The 23566-nt window shown below is 35.6% G+C and overlaps 1 protein-coding gene across 3 annotated transcripts; it reads left to right on the top strand.

Moving 5' to 3' along the window:
* Positions 4475 to 22410, top strand: LOC109851333 (protein NETWORKED 1A-like). Of its 3 annotated transcripts, none has more exons than XM_020421407.1 (10): positions 4475 to 4719; positions 5717 to 5970; positions 7505 to 9156; positions 10134 to 10745; positions 13774 to 14385; positions 15236 to 15847; positions 17343 to 18122; positions 18810 to 20465; positions 20810 to 20851; positions 21184 to 22410. In XM_020421407.1, the coding sequence occupies exons 2-10, from the start codon at positions 5868 to 5870 to the stop codon at positions 22156 to 22158; spliced, it is 7044 nt and encodes a 2347-aa protein (XP_020276996.1). In that variant the 5' UTR covers positions 4475 to 4719; positions 5717 to 5867; the 3' UTR covers positions 22159 to 22410. The 3 variants fall into 3 exon arrangements, with proteins under 3 accessions (XP_020276996.1, XP_020276998.1, XP_020276997.1); XM_020421408.1 differs by lacking the exon at positions 4475 to 4719 and adding an exon at positions 4892 to 5329; XM_020421409.1 differs by lacking the exon at positions 20810 to 20851 and having other exon boundaries at positions 4476 to 4719.

Consider the following 23566-nt stretch of genomic DNA (forward strand, 5'->3'; position numbering starts at 1 on the left):
ATATTGTTATGAGGGCGTGTGCGACTCCCAGCTCGTTGAGTTGCTCGGGATTCATTCACTGGACCCAAGCGTTCTTTGATCGGAACTTTGCCTGGGTCCTCGTGCAAAGGACTCAGGCGATCCGCCATCCTCATATTGAATCGGGACAAGTCCACGCTATCGTAGGGCTCTACCGGAGGTACAAGATTCATCGGGACAGGAACATGGGCTGTCGGAGGCTTAGATGGGACTACAGGAGGTGAACCGGGTGCAAAACTAACCGAACCTGTTCAGTTCAGGTGCGAACCACCATTTGGTGGCTTGGTTTGGGCCGAGCCAGCTAGAGGTGGTTCGCAAGTTCCGGGCGTTGTTCGACTTTTTTTCGACGTCATTTTAGACTTTGGCTTCTAGACTTGGTGAAGTTTTGGTGGCTTCTTGACCACCTCTTCCTGCTTCAACTTTTACGCTTCTTGCACGAGAATCTGTGCATGCGCAAGTAACGCACGATGTTTCTGGATCCGTTCTTTGAGGGTTGAACACACTCTTTTGACGCGGACCCATTCATTCATTGTTAGCTTGGAGGGGAGGCCATTTGTTTGCTGTTGAGGCGCTCGACGTTTCTTGAATTTTAGATCCGCCTCGTAACGGATCCCGTTTATCGGCTCCAAATCCTTGGCGAATTGGTGCACGAAGCGTTGGCGCTGCCTTTGGCGAGCTCTCTTCTATAAAGTGGTTGCGCCTCCAGCGGCTATCTCCTTGATTGAGGAGGAGTCCAGATCTGCAGATCCGACCTCGTTGGAGGCCGGAGGGGCATTGTAATACGTGATTATAGCAGCAACAAGGGCCTTGATCTTCCTGCATTTGTGATGGGCGGAGGATCTGGAGGAGGACGATGACAGATACTCCTCGAATTTTAGTTGGTCGAACTTGTACTTGACCTCTTCGTCAACCGGGATCCGGATCCATAGTTGCGGTATGACAGATTCGGTAGCAAAGCTGTTGGCTCCCACTGTGGTCGCCAGCGTGTTTAGGCCAGAAATCATTATTTTTATTGTCATCGAATCTATTACAACTTCAGTCGTTACAATAAACTCAAATAAAAAAAGTTGATCTTTTTATAAGATCTCCTCCAACAATAAAAATGAAAGATTACAATTTCTTCAAATAACACACAATAGATATTTATCGCCTATTATTTGCGTGGGAACTTTGCCTGTGCCGGTGACGTTGATATCTGTGGACCGCCGCGGATCAGATCCGGTTGACAGATTGATAATCAAAGCTCTTACTTCACGAAGGAAGTAATCGCAACAACGGTAATCTCGACCAAACGAGATTACGACTCTTCTCGAGATTAATACCAAGCTTAAATCCAGAGGAATAGGAGGACGAGTCTCAGATCTCTCGAACTCTCTTTTTTTTATTGAGGAACTTCGCTAAGATTTGCTTACCCTCTGAAATTCGTGCTCTGCTCTCCAATTTGACAGCACTTCGCCCTCTTGATCTCCAGCCGTGTGTGGATACCTATAGACATTTTTAGACGCCTACATATACGTGTATACTCATGATTGTACGTGTATCATCATGCACCTCGAACCCCACGTTCGAAAACAAAAAGTGTGAAAACAACACTTCAAGCAAAAGAGAACACAGGTCAGTCGACCGCTCCTAGGGCCTCGGTCGACCGAACGCAAACGTGCACAAAGTGCGTTCACAGGATCTCACCGGTCGACCGGCTAGCCTTGGTCGGTCGACCAACTAGCCTTGGTTGGTCGACCGGCTAGAGAAGATCTCCGCAAATCAAGTTTTAGCGTTTGTATTTTTGTAACTTTATTCAAAAACTTAATTTTATTAACATGAGACATATAACAAGATTTAAACTTTCATATTTGCTTAACATGGAGTAACTCAACATGATTGAATTAATCTAGTTAGGGTTTAGCATCTCAATTACCAAAATTTCTCAAATAAAACATAAATTATCAATATGATTAACTAACCATGATTAGAACTAATCATTGAACAAATATAAAATAATTTAAGCATGTTCACATCACTTAAGTTTCACAAACCTAGGGTATATACATCTTTAATTAATAAGAAAACTCAATTAACTGTTAAACTAGGGTTTAAATATGATTTGAGCATGATTAATAAATTAAAACAAAAATAAAATCAACCCCAATGATCATGATCATCAACTAATATAAACAACAACTAAATCTACAGATTTTCACATTGGTTTAAAAGATTAACATCATAAACTAAGATTTTAAAACATCGGGTTAAGCTTTAACATGAGATTCATCAATTAAATATCTTAAATCATTAATTAACTACAAGTAAAGGTTTGTAGAAAGATGTTCTTGCCTCAAAGGTCGTGTTGAGCTCCTGAATACGTGTGTGCAAGACCCCTCTTCACCAAAGTCGCAAAATCCCGTATTCCTCTCGGCAAACGCCTCAAGAACTTTCCCAAATCTCACAAATTATGATTAGGGTTTGAGAGAGAGTAAGAGGGGCTACTAGGATTTGGAATACTGATGAAGATGTGTTTTTCGTGTGCAAACACACACACACACACACACATATATATATATATATAACTACAAACCCGAATCTAAACAGCCCAAAATCGAAACAGGAAACCTAGTCAGACTGGAAAGATAGTCTTTGGAAATTTGACTGTAACTTTCACGTAAAATCTCAGAATGAGGTGATTTAAGATGCGTTGGAAAGATATTGAAGATACATACAACTTTTGTATTTTGCGTTTTTCCATATTCGAACTGTATCGGTGTGTAAAATATATATGCTCTTAACTAGTCATTTTTTTTAGATTTCTTCTTTATGCATGTTTAACATTTGTATACTCTCATATATACTCTTAATTGATCTCAAATCAATTGTTAGCATAATAATTCATCTATAAATGATATTCATCATAATTAGAGCTCATTTATCAATATAATTCACACTATTGTTTAAAATTCAAGGGGTTTTACAATTTATGTCTTAGTTAAATAAAATTCTATATCCATATTCACCAAAATGATGTTATGAATATAGATTAGATAAGGGGAAAAAATGGGTACTAATATGAGAAAAATAGATAAAATTGAGAAATAACTAGGTCATCTGGTATAAGACATGTTTAAATATAATGAATTTGTCAAATGAGCATCCATTAATATGTTTGGCATATTTAAAATTAATATTAGATATTTGTACCGTTAAAATTGACCTAAAATCTATTAATGTAATGATCAAAAGTAACTGAATGATTGATTTTATATTTGGATATAAATCATAATATTTCAACTTATATATCAGTATTCGTATCTGTATCTATATTTATATTTTTATAGAATAGAAACACTTAGCATTCTTGTACATCCATTCAGATATGAATATAAATGTATATGCAAGTAGCCATGTCCGTTTTGTATCGCTACTCCATGCTCACAATACTTTTGCTAACTTCTTATCAGAATTGCCCACATGTGCCCAAGTGATTTTGACCTTCAAATGAGGGTCAAAATTGCCCCGCACTCTCTCCTATTTCCATTGGAGGGTCAGAACTATCCGCTCACATGTGGATGGTTCTGGTAGGATGAGTACGCAGGGGCGGAGTTAGTGACACTATTCATATAATTAAACAATGATGTGTAAATTTATCAAGCAACGTACACCAAAGTACACCTCAACTCCTTTGAATACTAAGTAGTAACCCATTAACTTTTAATGAGACAGACCTAAAAGTAAATAACCCTAAGACCCATCAATTTAAATGACCCAATTCACCACATATCAAAGAGCTACCATCAATTAAAAAAAAAAGAAAAGATACTAACTTTACATTAAAAAGGATATTTAGGGGTATTTGGAATGACACTATTATGCAACGATTCAAATATGGAGACAGGTAGGGATAAATTGTATTCATTTAAATATATTTTGCATTTCATTAAAAGGTCCTGGTTATATTGAATGATAGGAAAAAGAAAAATTAGTAATGTCATCTATTTATATTAATATCTGAGAGTGAGGTATTTTAGCCTTCAAAAGACCTATTTCTGAATCACGCTGAGTCCATGACTAAGCCGCCCCACCTATCAATCTATCATCACCATCTCACAACCCAACACCAAATGCTGAAACCAAGAAAAAACAACCTAAGATTTTCTAAGTAAAAGGGCATTTTTTTTTGTTTACTTTTTTATTTCTAAGTTAAAAGGGCCAACACATTGACCTCTTATTCCAAGAAATTATAATAATGACTGGCAACAAAACGAAAAAAAACAAAACAAAAACAAATAATTAAAAACAAAAAGTAAAAACAGTTAACTAGTTTTATGGCTAAATCAGTGCATGCTTATAGGTTTGAATTTTGTAAACAGCCCCACTATTTTAGCCTAAAAATTCCAAAATTCACCTCCCTTAATTGAGATCTTAAATTAAACTCCAAACAGTTTCCAAATATTATTATTATTATTATTATTATTTTCCTCCTTTGGCTTCTTTCTCTGTCTGCTGTGCTACACTCTGCTGCTTGCTACCTTTGCTTTCTTCTCTGTATTCTCCGTAACAGAAAAACTAGAGATTGGAGGGGAGAGAAACGGAGTCTCTCATATCTTTGTTTTCAAACGGGGTGAGAGAAAGAGATGGGGTGAGATTGGATGAAAAAAGCAGCTGGTGATCTTTTGGCAGCTGCAACGCACGCTACATTTCTTTTTCTCAATGGTATTTGTCTTCTGCTATGATAAAGATTGCTCCTTTTTGTATGTTTGATGAAGACCCACTTATGAAATCTCATGCTTTTGTGTTTTTAGTGGTTTTATTTTGTTATTTGGAACTTTTTTGCTTAATGGGTATTTAAGAATTTCTGTTATTTCAAGAGATTCTGTCCTTTTGAATCTCTAATTTACCTTTTGATGTCCATTTCATTTTCTCTCCTCTTGCGTTGATTTTCTTATTTCAAAATAAAGTTTTTTGAGCTTCAATGGGCATCGGAGATTTATTACTGTTTTATCATTGTTTTGGGATAAATGTATGGTTGACCCCTCTGGGGAAATTCCTATCTCATGTGTATCTAGTAGTTGATTCATTTCTGAAGATTTTTGGAAAGTGAGTTTAGTACCTTTGACTATAAAGATTTTGGTGGGTTTTTGTTTTTTGTTCAAAGCACTGAGTCCAGCCTTTTATTATAAACCGTTTGTTTTGACTTGTTTAGTTTGGCTGATTTGATTAGGGATCTTGAATTCTGCAATTTTTGAATTTTTTTGGTGCTTAAGCCGACTCTAGATCAGTATCACTCAGCTCCGTAGTCACCGTCAGTTATATTTTTGCAATGGTAAGCTTTTTTTCTTTGCAGTAAAGCACAGAAAATTTTCTTGGATCTGGTGGTTAGGTATCAGAACATTTAGAAGAAAATTCATATTATCAGTGGTAAATTCACTGTTTTAGTTCTTTTTTCATTGGTTTTATAATTTATCTGATTATTGTGTTCCTTCAATTCTAGATTTGATAATTGATAAGTTGCACTCTTGCTTGAGATGTAGACCTGAACTTTCCTCCTCGTAGATTTTGATTTTAATTCTTGAAGGTGTTTCTTTATACTCTAGTAGGAACTTGTGATCTCCTTTTGAATTACTTATCATTTGGATTTCTTTTTTTCATTAAACTATAACTGTGAATGAACTTATTTCTTTTGGTCCCTTTCCTTAACGTGCTTTTGTAGGAACAAGAGAGAAATATTTAGTTGACGAGTGTGCTTTGGGATCTACTAAGCAGTAATTTTGGCGTGGATTAATTACTTAAGATATTTTTCCTATGAGGATTTGTCCTGTCCAAGAACGAGGAAGATAGCATTGATTTGCCTTTTTGGAATCATGGCTACATTTTTGCATGGAGAGTCGAGACGCATGTATTCTTGGTGGTGGGATAGTCATATTAGCCCGAAGAATTCCAAATGGCTTCAGGAAAATCTTACAGGTATATTGAGAATATGAACTTTGAACTTAATTATTTTGCACAATTTGAAAAAGTTGGATAAGGGAAATGGATTTTCGTAGAGTATTTAGATTATTTGATAAAGCCAACTAACGCTACATTAGAACCAAAGATTGCCTAAGAAATCATTTGTCTGATGGAGGTTGCTCATCATTGTCATCACTGCCCTCTAATTTTTTCTCACCACAGAAACTTGTTGGAAATTATAGTCTACTTAAGTGAAATTTATTATTGCTCTATTTATTATTATTTTTTGTAGCTTATATGTCATCAATACAGTTTATTTGAATCCTATTCTAATTTAAGTATTGATCCAAGAAATTAACTTTTTTTGAAGGTATAATGTATAGTGTCAATATATGATTTAACGAGTTTAGAGGATGACTAGAACATGTAACAAGATAATGAAGAGTACTATCTATGACATGTTCTGTGAAAATGTTGTAGGTATCATCACATGAGTGAAATGCAATGTCTTATACGAAAATTTTTCCTCACATTTTTTTAATTTAACAATAAGGAACTCATGGGATCAATTAACTTCATGGCATCCCCGACTTCTTGTCTTTCCCTTAGTCAGAAAATTTTTGATGGTTCCATTTTATTGTTATAAATATGATAGCCTCCTTTCTAGAATAAATGGATAGTCGCTATCTTCTTAGGTGGTTTCTTGAGTTAAGTAGAACTGATCGATATGCTTAATGTGAATATGGTCAATCTGTCAATTTTGATTCTTTTTTTTTAAATAAATGAAGAGGCCCTATCTGTACAGTGCTAGCTTCCTTTCTAATCCGCTTATTTGTCAATCCAACCATGTATCTTCAATTCCCTTAAGACCAAAAAAAACCTATTCCTTGAGTTTCTTATGAAGTGGATGTCATAATCTAAGCAGCACAGAATGAGGGATAATGCATATATTAATAGTTTTGATTCTCCCTAATGAAAATGAAACTTAACAAAAGGGTAAAAGTAATTATCTCTAGTTAGAAATGGAAGATTCTAGCACTGTGCAGTTTAAATCATTTATGGGAACTTAGTAAAATCTTTAGAGGAAGGTTTATTTTTAATTTTTATTTTTTGTGTAGGATGGAGGCTGGGAACTCTCCACCGTATTCAATTAACTGAAAATAAGAACCTCATGAAATTCAATTTTAATAACTATGAGCCAGATTAATTGTTTTTTACTAGTTGACCAGATTCTCTCATGTTTTGGTTTGTTTTACTTAGCATATATTCCTACTATCAAGGGGGAAAAACCTAATCACCAGTCTTTGCTATACATGTGCATGTGTGAGTGAATGCGCGCATGCTTGTGCACATGTGCGTGCTGGTGCGGGTGAGTGTGTGTGTGTGTATGTGGATATCTTTAAAATTTACACTCATTTTACCATGTGTATGTTCTCTTCAATACAAATATGTATAGAAATATCTGTGTGCGTGTGCGTGTGAAAGCACATGTGATATCATTAGATATTATTATTTTTATTATTTACCATATATATGCTCTTCAATATAGATATGGACAGAAATATCAAAGCAATGATCAAGCTCATAGAAGAAGACGCCGATTCCTTTGCAAGAAGAGCAGAGATGTACTATAAGAAACGCCCTGAGCTGATGAAATTGGTCGAAGAGTTCTACCGAGCATACCGTGCCTTGGCTGAGAGATACGATCATGCAACTGGTGCATTGCGCCAAGCTCATCGAACTATGGCTGAAGCATTCCCCAACCAAATCCCACCAATAATGTCCGATGAGTCTCCTTCTTCTTCCGGTGCCGAGATTGGGCCCCACACTCCTGAAATGGCCCCACCAATGCGCGCACCATTGGACCCGGATGACTTGAATAAGGATGTATTGGGTGTATCCTCACATTTCCATGGTAGAAGAAGAAATGGGGCTTTTTCCGAAGAGAGCAATTCAATATCAACAAAGAAAGGGTTGAAGCAACTGATTCCATCTGGTGAAGGTAAAGTGAGGAAAGTCCTAAGTTTCAAAGATGAAAATGGAAGGGTTGAAGAGATAGAAGACCTCAAAAACGAAATAAGACATTTACAAGAAGATGTTTCTCAGTTAACAACTAAGAATGAGAATCTCATGAGCTTGATGGCATCGGAATCACAGCATGCTCGAACTTTAGAAGAGACGATCTCTAAATTAGAATCGATGAAGGAAGCTGCTGCTTTTCAGTACAACCTTTCAATAGAAAGGATATCTAGCTTAGAAAATGATATCTCTAACACGAGATGTGAAATCAGTGAGGTTAATGATGCTATGGTAGTGAAGTTAAACAGTGTTGAAGAACAATGTCTTGCAATGGAGAAGGTTAACCGATCTCTGCAATTGGAGCTGGAGACACAACAAAGAGAACTGGCAAAAAGAGGAAAGGAGTTGGAAGAACTCAATACTTCAATAGAAGTGGAGCATAAAAAAAGGATGCAAGTTGAAGTGGCCCTCATGTCCTTGGAGCAAATACATACCCATTCTCAAGAAGAGGCAGAATTTTTGGTTCTCGAGAAGGAGGATGTTAGTGAGAAGTTGAAGGAGATGGAACTGAGTAAAGTTGGTCTTGAGGAGAAAATTACCGAGCTGGACAAGATAATTGGCAACCTTCATGAACAAAATATACTGTCTGGAATCAAGATAAAGGAATTGCAAGATGAAATTAAATTACTGAAGGAAACAAAAGGGAAACTCGAAAATGAGTTGGGGACATATCTAGAGGAAAACAGAGCTCTTCTAAAAGAAGTTTGCTCCTTAAAGGAGGGTAACAAAGATTTGGAGCAAAAGCATCAAGGTCTAACCGAACAAATTGAAGTAGTTTCAGATAAAAATGTAGTCTTAGAGAACTCTTTATCAGATGCAAATGTTGAACTAGAAGGGTTAAGAGAGAAGGCAAAAGCACTGGAGGCTTCTTGTGAAACCCTCCTAGGTGAAGTCTCCACACATGTTGTTGAAAAGGGTATGTTGGTATCTCAGTTAGAGTCTATTTCGCAAAATATGGAGAGGGTTTCAGTGAAAAATTTTATCTTGGAGAACTCTTTATCAGATGCAAATGTTGAACTTAAGGGTTTAAAAGCCAGATTTGAAGATTTGGAACAATCCTCCGCATCCCTTTGCGATCAAAACTGTACTCTTCTGTCTGAAAAGAATACTCTTGTTTCTCAGGTAATGTCAGGTTTCTCCTTGTTATTTCTGAATAGTTCTACTACATTTGCCATTAGTTTAATCATTTAAGGTACATGGAATTAAGAGCTTTGCATAACTTCAGAGTTACTAGCAGTTCCAAAACAAAAAATTTTAATTGTATTTTAACATACAATTCCAAACGAGGAAGTCAGTTGTTTTTCAGCAGAATTAAAATTTTTCAATCGCAGTTGCAAATGCTTATTTTTGAGTTGTTAATAAAAAGAAATTACAGGTTCTATAAAACACCTTTACATCAAGTTTTTTCCCTCTAATAATTAGTTGTCAAATACCAAGTATATCATAGATATAGTCCTTAGTTGCGGTAGATGGGGTCAATTATCAAAAAAATTTAACTAAAAAGTGGGCCTACGTGGCTGATTGCAACAACAAACACTTTAAAGGTGCTTTATGCATAAATTGAAAATAAAAGGTGATTTCTACATAGTTACCCTATTCTAAAGTTGGTTTCTATGGAAAACAAAACCTAAATTAAAAATCTAAGTCGTATTACGTCACGTAGCGCAACACTTGTTTATGCTATAATCTATAAGTGCAAAGTTGCATTGATGATGGGTTATTTTCTGTACATTCAAGAGTAAGTATATTTTGCTTTGTTGTTAAACATATATGCTCCAAGGATGGACAATCCATTAGGTTTGTCTTGCATAACTTCAACGTAACTTTCATTCTCTATCCTGAAAATTTATTGATATATGGGGATCTTGGACATGAGCTGCCTCCTCAATTAGCAAAATAATCTACCAAAAGTTGAAGTGGTGAGCTCCACACCTTTTTATGTGACGCGCCATGTGGCCCTCACCACTAGTTTATCTCTTGGTAGGATCATTTAGTAAAATGAGCTATCACCTCATACCCATCTTTTCCATGACAAATTTGCATGTTAATTTTAAGTCTATGAATTCCTCTTTTGAGAATTGTGAACTTCTGAATTACAGATAGGCAACCTCGAGCACAAGTATTTTGAGTTACAAGACCAGCATAAACACCTGGAAAAGGAGAAAGATTCTAGAGCTCACCAAGTTATGGAGCTCCAAAATTCCTTTCAACTAGAAAAACAAGAGTATGAAACTCGCATCTCATCATTGTCAAGTCAAGTGTCCTCTTTAAATAACCAAATCCATCTCCGAAAGGAAGAAATACAGGCTAAGGCAATGGACTTCGAAATGGAACAGCGAAAAGTCATGAGTTCTCTTTTTCATATTTTCATTTTGCAGAGATGTTTATGTGAAATGAATGATAAGAATTTATTTCTTTCTGGAGAATGCCAGAATCTTCTGGAAGCATCTAAACATGCAGAGGGTCAAATTTCCAAACTCAAATGGAAGGAATTCATGCAAAAGAAAGAGATAACATCATTGTCTGAGCACAATGATGTCATTAATAAAGGCATCCATATGTTATTGGAGGCATTTAGCATTGATGTGAAGCATAATACTCAAGATGGTTTAAGTGATGAAGTGCTTGCGCAATTTATTTTGCCTGAAGTTAAAAAATTGCTAAACTCTGTTTCAGATGCTGCAGAGGAAAACAAAAAACTTCAGCTTGAGGTAATGGTTGATATTCTTCATCCATGTAGAGCATACATCCGTCCTACAAACTTTAAGCTTTTCAAATCCATGAAAATTGATAACGCAGCGTAGTTTTAAACATGTGCTGTCTCTAAAGATCTCTTTTTTGTTTACTGAATAATATGCTTCTAGAAGACTTTACTTTGCAATTTGCATAATACAATGTGCTTAGGCAGTGAATGAAAAGAATGCAGTTTTCCGACAAAGATAAATAAAAAAAGGGCTTTCATCTTTTTATTAGGAAGTAATTGTACAATTAAATCTTTAGCGTGACACATGTGATATATCCATATAACATCAGTGGTTGCCTACCTATTATGGTGTTGGTGGAAGGCAAGGAATAATCTGTACTTCAACCAATAACCAATAACTTCTGTTTGCACAGAATTGTATATACACACAGCTTCTTGGAGAATTTCATTGCACCAGAATGATCTTTGAAATTGTAGTTTGCACGCAATGAAGTAGCATTGCAGCATGGTTTCAGATCCAAAATTATGTGAGGTTATCTGGCTTGAATTTGGCCAAATTCTTTACTGCTAGCAATATTGTGCATGTGTGAGATATACGAAGAGATAGACTAGTGGTCCTTTCTGTAAATCATATCGGAGAGCAGGTAAAACACACCACCCTATTGATGAAATGAGGTGAAACTCATATCCAATATCCTCTATACACATTTATAAGCACACAAATGTATAGAAATAAATGAATAGTGAAACATTTATTGAAAATTATTGATCGGCTAGATATATCATATTCTTCTGTTAAGGACGATCTCATCAAGTTAGACACTATCATAACTCATCTATTAAGTTAACCGTGTTCTCTTAGGCCTACTTCTAGTCTTCATTGCTCTGTTATTACTATCTTATTATTTCTCCTAGCTGGTGCACTTAGTGGTGTCCGTTGCATATGACCAAACTATCTCAATAGATTTTCTCACTGTTTATCCTCAATGTAAACAATATCTAACTTCCTATGACGCTCACTCATTCATTATCCTATCTCTTAGTGTATACATATTCATTCTACCAATCATACTTTTGCTACACGTTCTTTTCACATGTTTCTTGATTACTGATATCAATTCTATAAAGTATTATTGGTTTGATAGATGTCCTGTACAATCTCCCTTAATTTTTTTATGTATTCTATGTTCACATAATAGTCCAAAAGCGTAGGCACTTGGCCAGGCAATTGTCCCTAAAACTTCCCGCCAAATTCCCCTTGAGCAACAAATCCGGAACCTCTCTGTTCAACAAATTCGAATCCAAGAACAGCCTCCTCATCCTCCCTTTATTACTGTACTGCCATGGAATCTGCCCTCTATTATTACTCACCGACAAAGATGCAAGTGATGGATAAGCAGCCAACTCTGCTAGCAGCTCTCCAGCAATGTTATTGAAGCTTAGGTTGATCGCTACCAGTTGCTTTCCTTCATTAGTAGTTGGCTTCAGCATAAAAACCTTGATCGAGTTTATACTGTTATTCGCTAAATTCACCTGCTGCAGTTATGGTAGCGAAAAGAACCAGCCTCCAATTTTTCCGTTTAACCATCTTTTTGATTTGATTAACCACATCATTCTCAATTTCACTATTTGATGAGTGACTAATCCTAAATAGAGAAAGTGATTATTCATCGACATTTCTTGATGGTAATACATGTTATATGCTTCATTTTCACAGTTTTGCTAAAAATTACACTAACTTTGTTTGCTTGACTAATTCTAATTCCTTAGAGTGAGCTTCTCTCCATATTTCCACTTGTCTACTTTAGAAATTCTCTCTTCCGTAGCTTCATCAACTAAACTATGTTATCAACAAATAATTTACACTGTTTGACTCTTCTTGAATATGTCTAGTACAGTCATTCGTAACTAATGCAAAAAGGCTAGTCCTTTAAGCTGATATTTGATGCAAGCTTATAGACATAAGAAACAATCTATGGACTTAGATTGAATAGGAAAGAGATACTTCACAACCTAAGCACACTCTTAGCACACTCTTACCACACATACATGCACACAAATAGACAATACACATGCACAAGCACACACATACACAGATACACACACACTGGCGGAAACACATTGGGGCCAAGGGGTCCTTGGCCCCACCTTGAACTAAAAACAAAAACATGTTAATAGGGCCAATTTACTGATAGTATTTTCATAGGTAGTAAAATGCCTAAGCTTACTCAACTTTCTCAACAATAATTCTCTACATTCCTCTCTAGCTCCCTATATGATATTAGTCCCCCATATCACTTCAAGTTTGAAAACCATTCCCCCAAATCTTTCAAGTTTGAAAATTAGTCCCCAAATCTTCATATTTTGAAATTAGTCCCTCAAATCTTTTAAGTGTCTTGAAAGTAGTCCCTCAAATCTTTATATTTTGAAATTAGTCCCCAGAAATCTTGGATGGCACTTGAAATTAGTCTCACAAATTAGTTAAAGCTAAAGGAATATTCCACCTCAAATCAAAAAGCTGCTAAGGAGAATAATTTCAAATTAGTTATAAGAGTTGGGGACTAATTTCAAGTTTCAATCATTTGGAGAACTAATATCAAAATATTAAAGATTTGAGGGACTGATACCGAAATATGTACGTGAGTTGTGAACTGCGAGATAAATTTACCAACTCACTTCCTCTCTTTGTCCTTAACCCTTGGTTCCTCTCTTCACCCTCAATTCTTGAATTATGATTTTGAAGTCTCGTTGTGTAATGATGTTTAGATGTTAAATCATAAAAAAATAGGTTATTGTGTTTAAATATTTTTGGACCTTGTCGAAACTCCTGGCTCTGCCACTGCGCACACATGGACGAACACACACTCCACACACGCATGCCCGTGCACGCGCGCGCGTGTACACACGTATGCACATAAATTTTCCCAAATTGATGAACCTTCTTTAATTTCTTACTTTCATTATGTTTTCTGTTACAAGCATCTCCAGTAGTCTCCTTTTTCTTTTATAAAGGGATGTATTCTTGTTGGTATCAGGTAGACGACCTTGAGAGCAAGTATCTGACACTTCAAGATCAGCACTCTAATCTAGAGAGGCAAAAGGATTCAACAGTTTGTCTAGTCATGGAACTTGAAAGTTCCTTAAGACTTAAAGACCAAGAGCATGAAGCTCTAGTCTTATCCTTCTCGAGTCAGCTGGCATCTTTGAGAAAGCAAGTCCATCTCCTAGAAGAAGAAATCAAGATTAAGGATGAGGACCTTGAAGTGGAACAGCAAAAGACTATTAAGTCTGATCTTGAGAATTTTGTTTTGTGCAGATGTTTATGTGACATGAAAGATGACAACTTGAGTCTATTTGGAGAATGTCAGAATCTTCTAGAAGAACTTAAATGCAGAGAGAAAAAGATATCTGAACTTATCAACGAGGACTTCATGCAAAAGAAAGAGCTAACTTTGTTATCAAATCGGGTTGAGATCCTAAGGGACATAATTCATTCGTTATTCGATGTACTCAACATTGATATGAAAAATGGTAGCATGGACAACTGTATAGAGGAAGTACATTTGCAAATTATTCTGGATGAAGCTCGGAACTTGCTGAGTTCTGTTTCAGATGCTCGAGATGAAAATCAATGCCTTCACCTTGAGGTAATGGTTCTAGCTACCCTCCTGAAGCATATTGGATTTATATAAATCTCATCTTCATCGTACTTTTATTTGAAAGTAATTCTACAATAAAATATTGGGATTTTTTGATATTTATCCCTTAAATCTTTAATAATTTAAAATTGGTCCCTCAATCTGAAATTGCTATTATGTTCCCCAATTCTTGTTAGTTTCAAAATTAGTTCGTCAAATCATTAAACTTGCTATTAGGTCTCCCAATTCATATAAGTTGTTTCAAATTAATCCATCCAATCCAGAGTAGCACTAGCAAGATATAAGAATTGGGGGACATAATAGAAATTTCAATGATTTGATGGACTAATTTCATAATTTTAAATATTTAAAATCTTTAGTGTTCCACAAATATGATATGTCCATATTACATCTGTAGTTCGCTATCTATTATGGTGTTGGTGGAAGGCGAGGAATAATCTCTACATCAACCAAATACTCTTAGCCCCGTTAAGGATTGCACACAACTGTATATGTATATCTATCTTCTTGACAAATTTTACCGCACCAGAATCATCTTTGACATTGTAGTTTTCAAACAGTAAACTAGGACTGTGGGATCACTTCAGATCCAAAATTTTGTAGTTAGAGCATTTTTGCTATACATACCGAATTATTTTAGACCAAACGCTTAATCTCTCTCACCCTATTTCACTCACCAGAAAATTGAATGATTAAATTTTGGGAAATTAACATTTAGGTTCATAAATTTTCTTAAAGTGACGAACCTTCTTTCACTGGCTACATTCATTATATTTTCTGCTGCAAACATTTCCAACAGTCTGTTTTTCTTTTATAAAGGGATTCTTGTCGGTTTCAGGTAGTCAACCTTGAGAGCAAGTATCTGACACTCCAAGATCAGCACTCTAATCTAGAGAGGGAGAAAAATTCAACAGTTTGTCAAGTCATGGAGCTTGAAAGTTCCTTAAGTCTCAAAAAGCAAGAACATGAAGCTCTCATCTCATCCTTCTCGAGTCAGCTGGCTTCTTTGCAAAAGCAAGTCCATCTCCTAGAAAGAGAAATCAGGATTAAGCATGGGGATCTTGAAAAGGAGGAGGAAAAGATTATTAAAGCTCATCTTGAGAGTTTTGTCCTCCGCAGATGTTTATGTGACATGAAAGATGGCAACTTGAGTCTATCTGGAGAATGTCAGAATCTTCTAGAAGAACTTAAATGCAGAGAGAAAAGGATTTCTGAACTTATCGACAAGGACTTCATGCAAAAGAAAGAGCTAACTTTGTTATCAAGTCGGGTTGAGATCCTAAGGGGCATAATTCATTCGTTATTCGATGTACTCAACATTGATATGAAAAATGGTAGCATGGACAACTGTACAGAGGAAGTACATTTGCAAATTATTCTGGATGAAGTTCGGAACTTGCTGAGTTCTGTTTCAAATGCTCGAGATGAAAATCAATGCCTTCACCTTGAGGTATTGGTTCTAGCCTATGTTACCCGGGTACTTCTATAATGAAGCCGTACCCGTACCGTACCCGTATCCGACACTTACCCATATCCAAACTTCATGGACACTTCTTGAATATATGCATGCATTTATTACAACATGTACTCAATTATACTATATATGTGTAAATTTAAAACACTTGTCAAAGACTTCTTGGACGTAGAGTTTACACTTCACATCCGTCTTTTGAAACTAATGAGATATGGGCCGGGTTCGTTTCAGTCCATACCCAAGTTCACAACTATATAGTTAACGGGTCATTTAGATGTCTAGTAAAAAAATGAGTAGTTTACAATTCACGATAATCAATATGATAAAAGAAAAAAAATGAGTAGTTTACAATTCACGATAATCAATATGATAAAAGAAACTCAAGAATGTGATCGGAATTTTAATTCTAATGACACGATAATCAATATGATAAAAGAAACTCAAGAATGTGATCGGAATTTTAATTCTAATGAAACATGAAGCGGGAAAATATTATCTCATGTACATTATTAATTCAATATATATATGTAGCCGTGTCCCCGTACCCTACATTTTACAGTTTTGCTGTGTCCCCTACTCGTACCTGCACACCCGTACCAGTACCCGTGCCCGTTTCCATGCAACTTAGGTTCTAGCTACCCTCCTGAAGCATAATGGATTGATATAAATCTCATCTTCATCGTACTTTTATTTGAAAGTTATTCTAAAATTAAATATTGAGATTTTTTGATATTTATCCCTTAAATCTTTAATGATTTAAAAGTAGTCCCTCAATCTGAAATTGCTATTATGTTCCCCAATTCTTGTTTGTTTCAAAATTAGTTCGTCAAATCATTAAAATTGCTATTAGGTCTCCCAATTCATACAAGTTGTTTCAAATTAATCCATCCAATCCAGAGTAGCACTAGCAAGATATAAGAATTGGGGGCCATAGTAGAAATTTCAATGATTTGATGGACTAATTTCATAATTTAAAGATTTAAAATCTTTAGCGCCACAAATATGATATGTCTATATTACATCTGTAGTTCCCTATCTATTATGGTGTTGGTGGAAGTCAAGGAATAATCTCTACATCAACCAAATACTCTTAGCCCCGTTAAGGATTGCACACAACTGTATATGTATATCTATCTTCTTGACAAATTTTACTGCACCATAATCATCTTTGACATTGTAGTTTTTATACAATAAACTAGGACTGTGGGATCACTTCAGATCCAAAATTATGTAGTTAGGGCATTTTTGCTATACATACCGAATTATTTTAGACCATACGCTTAATCTCTCTCACCCTATTTCACTCACCAGAAAATTGAATGATTAATTTTTGGGAAATTAACATTTAGGTTCATAAATTTTCTTAAATTGATGAACCTTCTTTCATTGGCTACGTTCATTATATTTTCTGCTGCAAACATTTCCAACAGTCTGTTTTTCTTTTATAAAGAGGGTTTCTTGTCGGTTTCAGGTAGTCAACCTTGAGAGCAAGTATCTGACACTCCAAGATCAGCACTCTAATCTAGAGAGGGAGAAAAATTCAACAGTTTGTCAAGTCATGGAGCTTGAAAGTTCCTTAAGTCTCAAAAAGCAAGAACATGAAGCTCTCATCTCATCCTTCTCGAGTCAGCTGGCTTCTTTGCAAAAGCAAGTCCATCTCCTAGAACGAGAAATCAGGATTAAGCATGAGGATCTTGAAAAGGAGGAGGAAAAGATTATTAAAGCTCATCTTGAGAGTTTTGTACTCCGCAGATGTTTATGTGACATGAAAGATGACAACTTGAGTCTATCTGGAGAATGTCAGAATCTTCTAGAAGAACTTAAATGCAGAGAGAAAAAGATTTCTGAACTTGGGCATGAGGTTCTCACAAAAAAGAAAGAGCTAGCTTCATTATCTAGTCAGAACGAGATTCTAAGGGAGAAAATTCATTTGTTATTAGATGCGCTTAACATTGATATAAAAAAGGGTAGTATGGATGACCGTACAGGTGAAGTATATTTGCAAATTATTCTGGATGAAGTTAGGAACTTGCTTAGTTCTCTTTTAGATTGTCAAGATGAAAATCAATGCCTTCAACTCGAGGGATTGGTTCTTGCTACCCTCATGAAGCAAATTGGATTCGAAAAATCTCATCTTCATCATGAGCTAGAAATTCAAACGAAGGAATTATTAGATTTGGCAAGTGAGAAGCATGAAATCTTGGAGATGAACAAACAATTGAAAGAAGAAAATAATTTCTTTTTCTCACAGGTGATAGTTTCATCATCTCCTCTCCCTAAATAGTTTTATGGGGTTTTCTCTCTCACATGCACGTCATGAATGTGGAATGCACTGTTTCCTTCGCTTCATGAATGTGGAATGCACTGTTTCCTTATCTAATATCACATATCATATCTATATTTATGTTGAAGTAGAAGGAAAAGACTGAAAAGACAAGCCATGCTTTTGTTTTTTCGAAATATCTGACAGTTAAAGTTGATTACTCATTGCAAAATCCCTCATTCAGTGAGCATTCTTTGAAATATTCATTAACTTAATAGGGTTTCTTAACTATCTGTATATTTAATGTTGTACTTCATGCTTGTTTCTGGTTTTCTTTGAAATAGTATCTCTCGCTTTTGCCTTCTTTTTCTTTTGATTTCGGCAGTAATGTATTGTTCTTTAATTTTCTTTTTCTTGTACCATCTTTAACATAAGTTTTGATCCTTTTATTATTTTTCTCCAAGTAATGCACTTGTACAAAGAACCTGCAACCTTGCAGTATTTGTCGTAACTTATTGTACTAGCCACTAGGCCAACAACAATGAGAATTTTGGAGTCAGCTTGCATAAATTCATCTTATGTTTTCTCCAGTTTTCATTATTGTTATAAGCTTGCACTATCATCATGATTAGGGTTAACTCAACCTTATTTAAAATTCTTGTTTTTGGCTTCCAGGTAGAAATTATCACACACAGTTTGGAAACACTACAAGTAAAGTATTCAGAGCTGGAGGAGAGGAACTTGAATCTAGAGAGTGAGAAAGACTCAGCATTTCATCAAGTATCGGAGCTAGAAAGCTCATTGAAATTAGAAAAACATCAGTATCACGCTCTCAAAAGCCAACTCAGTGTCCTGCAAAAAGAAAATCAGGCTAAAGAAGTTGACTTTGAAATGGAACAGCAGAAGACCATGACTGCTTTGCTTGAAATGTTTATCTTGCAGAGATGCTTAAATGACATGAAAGAAGAATATTTGATACTCTCTGTCGAATGTCAGAACCTTCTAGAAGCATCTAAATGTTCGGATAGGCTACTTTCTGAACTCAAGCATGACCAAACTGTCCAGAATGAAAGTAATGATAAACTAAGGAGTGGGATTCTTGTAATGTTGGAGGAATTTAATATAAATAATGACTGTGGAAGAGTAATTGATGGAAGCAAAGATGAAGTGCTAGTGCAAACTCTTCAAGGTGAAATCAAGTCCATGCTGAGTTCCCTTTCAAATTCTCGGGAGGAAAGCCAATGTCTTCATCTTGAGATATCAGTTTTTGCTACCCTCTTAAAGCAAATTGGGCTAGAAAAGGATGAAGCTTTAAAGATGAATGAAGAAATGAAGGTTGAAAATATCAGTTTGCTTGAAGAGAATCAGACTTTGTCAAAGAGATCTTATGAACTGAAGGAGAAACTTGATAGAGTGGAGGGAGAAAACAGTGACATTTTAGCTGAGCTTTTGGCATTGGATCACCTCTTTATTTTCTTCAAGGCTCTCAGTGTAGAGAGAGGATTAAATCTGAAATTGTCAAGTAATAATATGTGCCGTAACCTTTCTGTTAAAAATGGCCTAGACAAGGAGATCAGATTATTAAACCAAAGAATCCTGGAGTTTGAAATGGAAGCCATGAATCTGAAGGAATTGGCCCTTCTTCAAGATTTTGAGATGAATATGGCGAGCAATTTCTATGAAGAAATTAATCTTCAACTTGAAGCTACAGAGAATGATTTGTTTGAAGCTCGGCAAGAGAATGCATTATTATGTCAAAAACTTGATGGTATTAACAAGGATTTTGATAATGCAATGGCGAGAAGTAAAAAGTTAGAGAAAGAGATTAAAGCTTTATCATCTGATGTTGCTTCTAAGGACAAGGAGACCACAGATGTTATAGAAATAAATATACTGCTTCACAAGGAACTTGATAGGTCAAATCAGGACATTGCAGTACTTAGAAGAAGGGAAGAGCATCTGTCCTCTGAACTTCAAAAAGGAACTAGTGAGATTCACAAATGTGAAGGTGAAATTGAAACATTATTAAAGGACATCCAAATCTCAACAGTTAACAGTGCAATATTTGAAGAGAAGATACTTGAGTTGATAGTAACATGTGAGAGCCTTGAGATTCTTTCAACTCTACAGATGGAGATGCTATGTGAGGACATTGCATTGAAAAATGCTTGTATTGATGAGTTCGAAAGAAAACTCAGAGACCTTGAAGGACAACATAATGCACTAAAGGCTAACTTCAATGCTCATTTACCCATGTTGATGACTTTGTTTGATGGAATTGCATGTTTAGAAGCACACATCCTTTCCCTAGCAAAGCTTGTAGGAAAACAGGTATCCTCTTTTCTTTTATACATGGTCATAATTGTTGAGTAATTTAATTAGTCTTTATCTATATTTAATATTTTAAAAACCTTAAGCTCAGAAATTTTTGTTGTGTGTTTTCAATCTTGTCCTGTTTTAGCATTTCGAGCTTATCACATTCTTGTGTGGTGAATGTAAACAAAATTTATTAGAAAGTAGAAACCTGGAGTCCAGATCCTTTCACAGCTTGAATATTTTTGAAGATTTCTAATTTCCGAATGAACTAAAATCTGTGCTACATATAAGCTATCGTCTGCTCCTGCCAGCTGGATTTCTTTAATTTATTTCATAATTTCTTTTGGGGTAAAATGCAGGAAATCCCTCCATGGTTTCCACGATTCCCAGAAATACAAAAGGTTGTAGATGTGACGCTCTTATCTCCTCTGTTTTCAATTTTCAAAGTTAATTTGGATGTAGAAAACTATAGTAATACAGGACAATTACTTGTAAGCCTTTACAAACATGTATGTGATTATTACATTTGAAATTTGATTGCTAGAATTTGATGATTGTTTATCTAAAAACTGAGGAGAGGGTAGAGTCACTTTTAAAACCAAAGGGGGATATTTTCTCATTTCTACAAACCATTGAGATATTTTATGTAATTTACCCTTTCTTTTGCCTAATTCTTTAATTGACCACATGCTTCCTAATTTCTTAGTTCACTTACGATGTGAATTATTTTCAGGATGATGTCGCTTCAGAAACTTCTGAGACAAAGAAAAGCAGTAACCGAACAATTATGAAAATCACAGATTTACAGAAATTGATTGCAAAACTAGAAGCACTTCAAAATGTGATAATAGACACCAAAAATCTCGTAGAGCAAGAAAGGATGGATTCTAAAGCTAAAATAGAGGCTACAAGGAAAGAGATTGAAGAGCTGAAACTAAAAGATGAAATCTCTAAGGAGAAGTATGGGCAGAAAATGAAAGACATCCAGCTGGACCAAGTGTCAAGATCTGACAGGCCAAATAAGAGCGAGAATTCTGAATCCGATGATCAAATGCTTGAACTATGGGAAACTGCTGAAATAGACGACATTGAAGCCATTGAAGAAGTAAAGAGCGAATATCCTTCATCTGAACTTATTGCTGAGAAAGAATTTAGTATAGATAAGCTCGAAGTATCCACAAGAGTTAACGAATCATCTCTTCGACAGTGGAACAAGAAGTTCATTCAGAAGCTTGATTCTGATGCTCGAAGGCTTTCGGTTGCACAAAGAAGCCTACGAGAACTCAAGACCAAACTTGAGAGTACAGGGAAGAAAAAACATGCAAAATCATCGGAGTATGATAATCTCAAAGTCCAGGTGGCAGAGACTGAGGCTGCTATTCTAGAACAAGTTGAGGTCTATGAGAAATTGAAGAAGAGGGTTGAGGATGATTTTGAATCTTCGAATGCTGTGATTTGGGAGAAGGAGAGGAGGCGAATTTCGGAGGAGGCAAGGAAAGGGTTGGAACAGATTGACAACTTGGAGTTGGAGGTTGAAAAGATTGAGTACGTATTCCTCAAGGTTGAAGAAGAGGAGGAGAAGAGAATTGGATGTGTTGATAGGAGATCTAGCATTCTTCTGAGTGAGTATATCTATGGCAAGAAAAAAGACAAGGGGAAGAGAAAAGGTCCCTTTTGTAGGTGCATGAGGCCTAAAACGAAGGGTTAGTACTGACTATTTACGACTTTGGATCATGGTTTTATTTTTTCGCCCGGGAGAGAAAAGCAAAACTATTTGAAAGAGGTATTTTCTAGAATTTGAAAATTATTCATCTATGGATATTATTATTTGCTTTCATCATGTGTTCCTAATTGTTGTGTTTAGGGAAACTGTATATGTCATTTAGTGAGATGGACATTTTATGTTTTCTTTTGAATTTTTTTTGTTTATATTTAATCCTTGGTAGATGTTTCATGGTTATGGATCCGGCTTTGCATTGATGACACTTAAGTATTTGAACAATGATAAGACCAGAGGTACATAATAATTAAGGTTATTTATAGATAAATATCCTGATGTTTGGCCATTTTAAAGATTGATATCTTAGAGCTTTTAGATGATTACTTCTAACCTGACAAACGGTCAAAGGAAGCCCTCTTAGATATTTTGAGAGAAAATAATGAAACCATCGGATGGATCATGGCTGTTATCAAAGTGATTACTTCAACCATTGTTTAACATAAAATTCATCTGATAGATAATGTCAAACCTAATAGGGATCCCAACGAAGGTTGAACTTAGTTACGAAAGAAATAGTTAGGAAAGTCATTTCCAAATGTCTTGATAATGTGATCATTTATCCCATTTTAGATAGTTCTTGGGTAAGTCCAATCTATGTTGTTTCTAAGAATTCTGGGACCGTCGTGATCTAAAATGAGGCTGATGAGTTGATTCCCATTTGAATCTAAACCGAATGGTGAGTCTATATTGATTATAGGAAATACAACCTAGCCCCAGGAATATCACTTCCCACTTCCATTCATAGACCAAATGATTGAACGTTTAGCAGGACACAAGTTCTGCTATTTCTTAGATGGATATTCATTTTACAATTAGATTCCCATTGTTCCTGAAGATCAGGAGAAAACTACTTTTACATGACCATATGGAACCTTTACGTACTGTCGCGTGCCCTTTGGGTTATGCAATGCCCCAACTGCTTTCTGACAGTGCATGATTAGTATCTTCTCTGATATGGTTGAGCGATTCTTAGAAATGTTTATAGATGATTTTTTAATTTTTGATGACTCATTTTTTGAGTGTTTGCATCATCTTAAACTTATCTTAACCCTATGTAAGGAGAAAAATCTAACTTTCACAATCAAATATGGAATTATCTTAGGATATGTAGTTTGAAAAAGGGTATAGAAGTTGACGAAGCTAAGATAGATCTCATTTTTAACATTTCTCCTCCCAAATATCAAGGATGTCAGATCATTCTTTGATCATGCTAGTTTTTTTAGACGCTTCTTCAAAAGAGTTTAGCAAAATTGCTAGGTCATTGACCAATCTTTTAGTCAATGATACATCCTTTAATTTCTTTCCTGAATGACTTAAGGCATTTGATCATCTGAAG

The sequence above is a fragment of the Asparagus officinalis genome, chromosome 8, assembly GCF_001876935.1.
Source record: "Asparagus officinalis chromosome 8, Aspof.V1, whole genome shotgun sequence".
In the NCBI taxonomy this organism is placed as follows: Eukaryota; Viridiplantae; Streptophyta; class Magnoliopsida; order Asparagales; family Asparagaceae; genus Asparagus; species Asparagus officinalis.